Here is a 1,410-nt window from a genome sequence, read left to right as displayed (position 1 = left end):
TACAGATGCAGATGTTTACTTAATATTTGCTATCACTGAAAATAACCTTTTGACATAAAGCTGTGATCATTTAGATTAGTGGTGAGAGAGAGGGGGAAAAAAGTGATCCTGTGCCTTTAATTCCCCTTTCAGAGGAAGGGAAGGCTGCACACCACTGACAGGCTCACTTGTTCCCGTCTTTAATGTGCAATCTGTTTTCTCCAGCGGAGGGCACTCAGTGTATCACAAACTCAAGCATTAGCACCAACAAGCTCTGAGCATCATCAGTCTCTGGAAAGCCTTCTGAATTAGACAAGGGCTGCCTCTCAGCACAGCTACAAAACACTTTAAACCTGACCGGCTAAATGGATAAACCTAGCCTGCGTAGCTTTTAAACTGGGGTCTCACACAGCACAGGAGGCCTACTTGAAGCAAGAACTGAAAATCTAGAGGATGAATTGCTTTTTCTGGGAATGGCAAAAGCCAGCACAATAAGGAATGCCAGGTATTCTGAAGATTTTTCTCTCTCTTTTCACAGAGAAGTTGGTTACCTTCAAGAGGAGCAGTAGCTATTTCCCACAGATTGCCAATTACTGCTGACGGGTCTCTGGTGAATTTCACAATGGTCTTCAGAGCCTAGAGACACCCCCCACCCCCTTCCCGGCATCTTTCTCCTTATCCCCCCATCCCACCCGGTGCCAGTTTTTATTAAATACATATGTAAATGTTTTTTGCCTGCGCTCTCCGCTCTCCGGGGAAGTTTGTATGGAGGGACTAGCTCACATGCGGGGTCAGGATGGTGTGAATGACAGCCGCACTGTGACATGAAGGTGGCGGTGACTTCAGCACAAGGGGTGAAGGAAGAAGAAAACTGAGAGAGGTGGGCGAAGGTTTTTGGATGACAAAGGATGGGTAAGTGAACTTTTGTTGTTTCCTTCTTAGCAATTCTGGTCCTCTTGGCTTCCTATCCTCCGTGGTGGTGGCAGCAGCTGATCAAAAGAAGAGAAACAGGCAAAAAAGCAGCAGCTTCTCACTATAGTTGCTATTATATCATTTTCCTCTTTTGCAGTATTTTATTGCTATTATGTTAAATCCTTAAACCCATAACATGGAGTTAAACAGACTCCAGAGAAAGATCTTGAAGGCGGTCTCTACCTTCTGTGTAACCACAGCTAGGGAATTGAGCAGGAGACAAATATTGTGTTTGTTTCTGTTTCTTGGTATTATTAACCACGCTTGTATTTCTGGCTCCCGTCAGGAAGATTGTTAGCACTTTATTGCGTGTGGACAGGGTGAAGCCGTTACTTTATTTGGGGCTGCACAGGGGGTTGTTTGATCTGTGAAGCTGTATCCCGAGCGCGGCTTCTAAAGGTCCAGTAGTCATTCGCCAGTCTTATTTTTTCAAGTGTAACTGGCTCTCCCCCCTCCCAC

At 45.4% G+C, this 1,410-nt stretch overlaps 1 protein-coding gene across 4 annotated transcripts in view; it reads left to right on the top strand.

Moving 5' to 3' along the window:
- The first annotated feature begins 242 nt into the window (after positions 1 to 242).
- The window catches only part of LRRTM4 (leucine rich repeat transmembrane neuronal 4), a 944,170-nt gene continuing 943,002 nt past the window's right edge, over positions 243 to 1,410 (top strand). For 3 of the 4 annotated variants that reach the window (XM_045283913.1, XM_045283911.1, XM_045283914.1), the window contains exon 1: positions 243 to 891. In XM_045283913.1, coding sequence (XP_045139848.1) covers positions 888 to 891 — 4 coding nt within the window. In that variant the 5' untranslated portion in view covers positions 243 to 887. The remainder of the gene's footprint in view (positions 892 to 1,410) is intronic. The other variant, XM_045283912.1, reaches the window with a different exon arrangement.

Source organism: Echinops telfairi, unplaced genomic scaffold (genome assembly GCF_000313985.2).
Source record: "Echinops telfairi isolate 266 unplaced genomic scaffold, ASM31398v2 ScPeMD7_7467;HRSCAF=8505_1, whole genome shotgun sequence".
Taxonomy (NCBI): Eukaryota; Metazoa; Chordata; class Mammalia; order Afrosoricida; family Tenrecidae; genus Echinops; species Echinops telfairi.
This window is presented reverse-complemented; position numbering and strand designations above follow the sequence as displayed.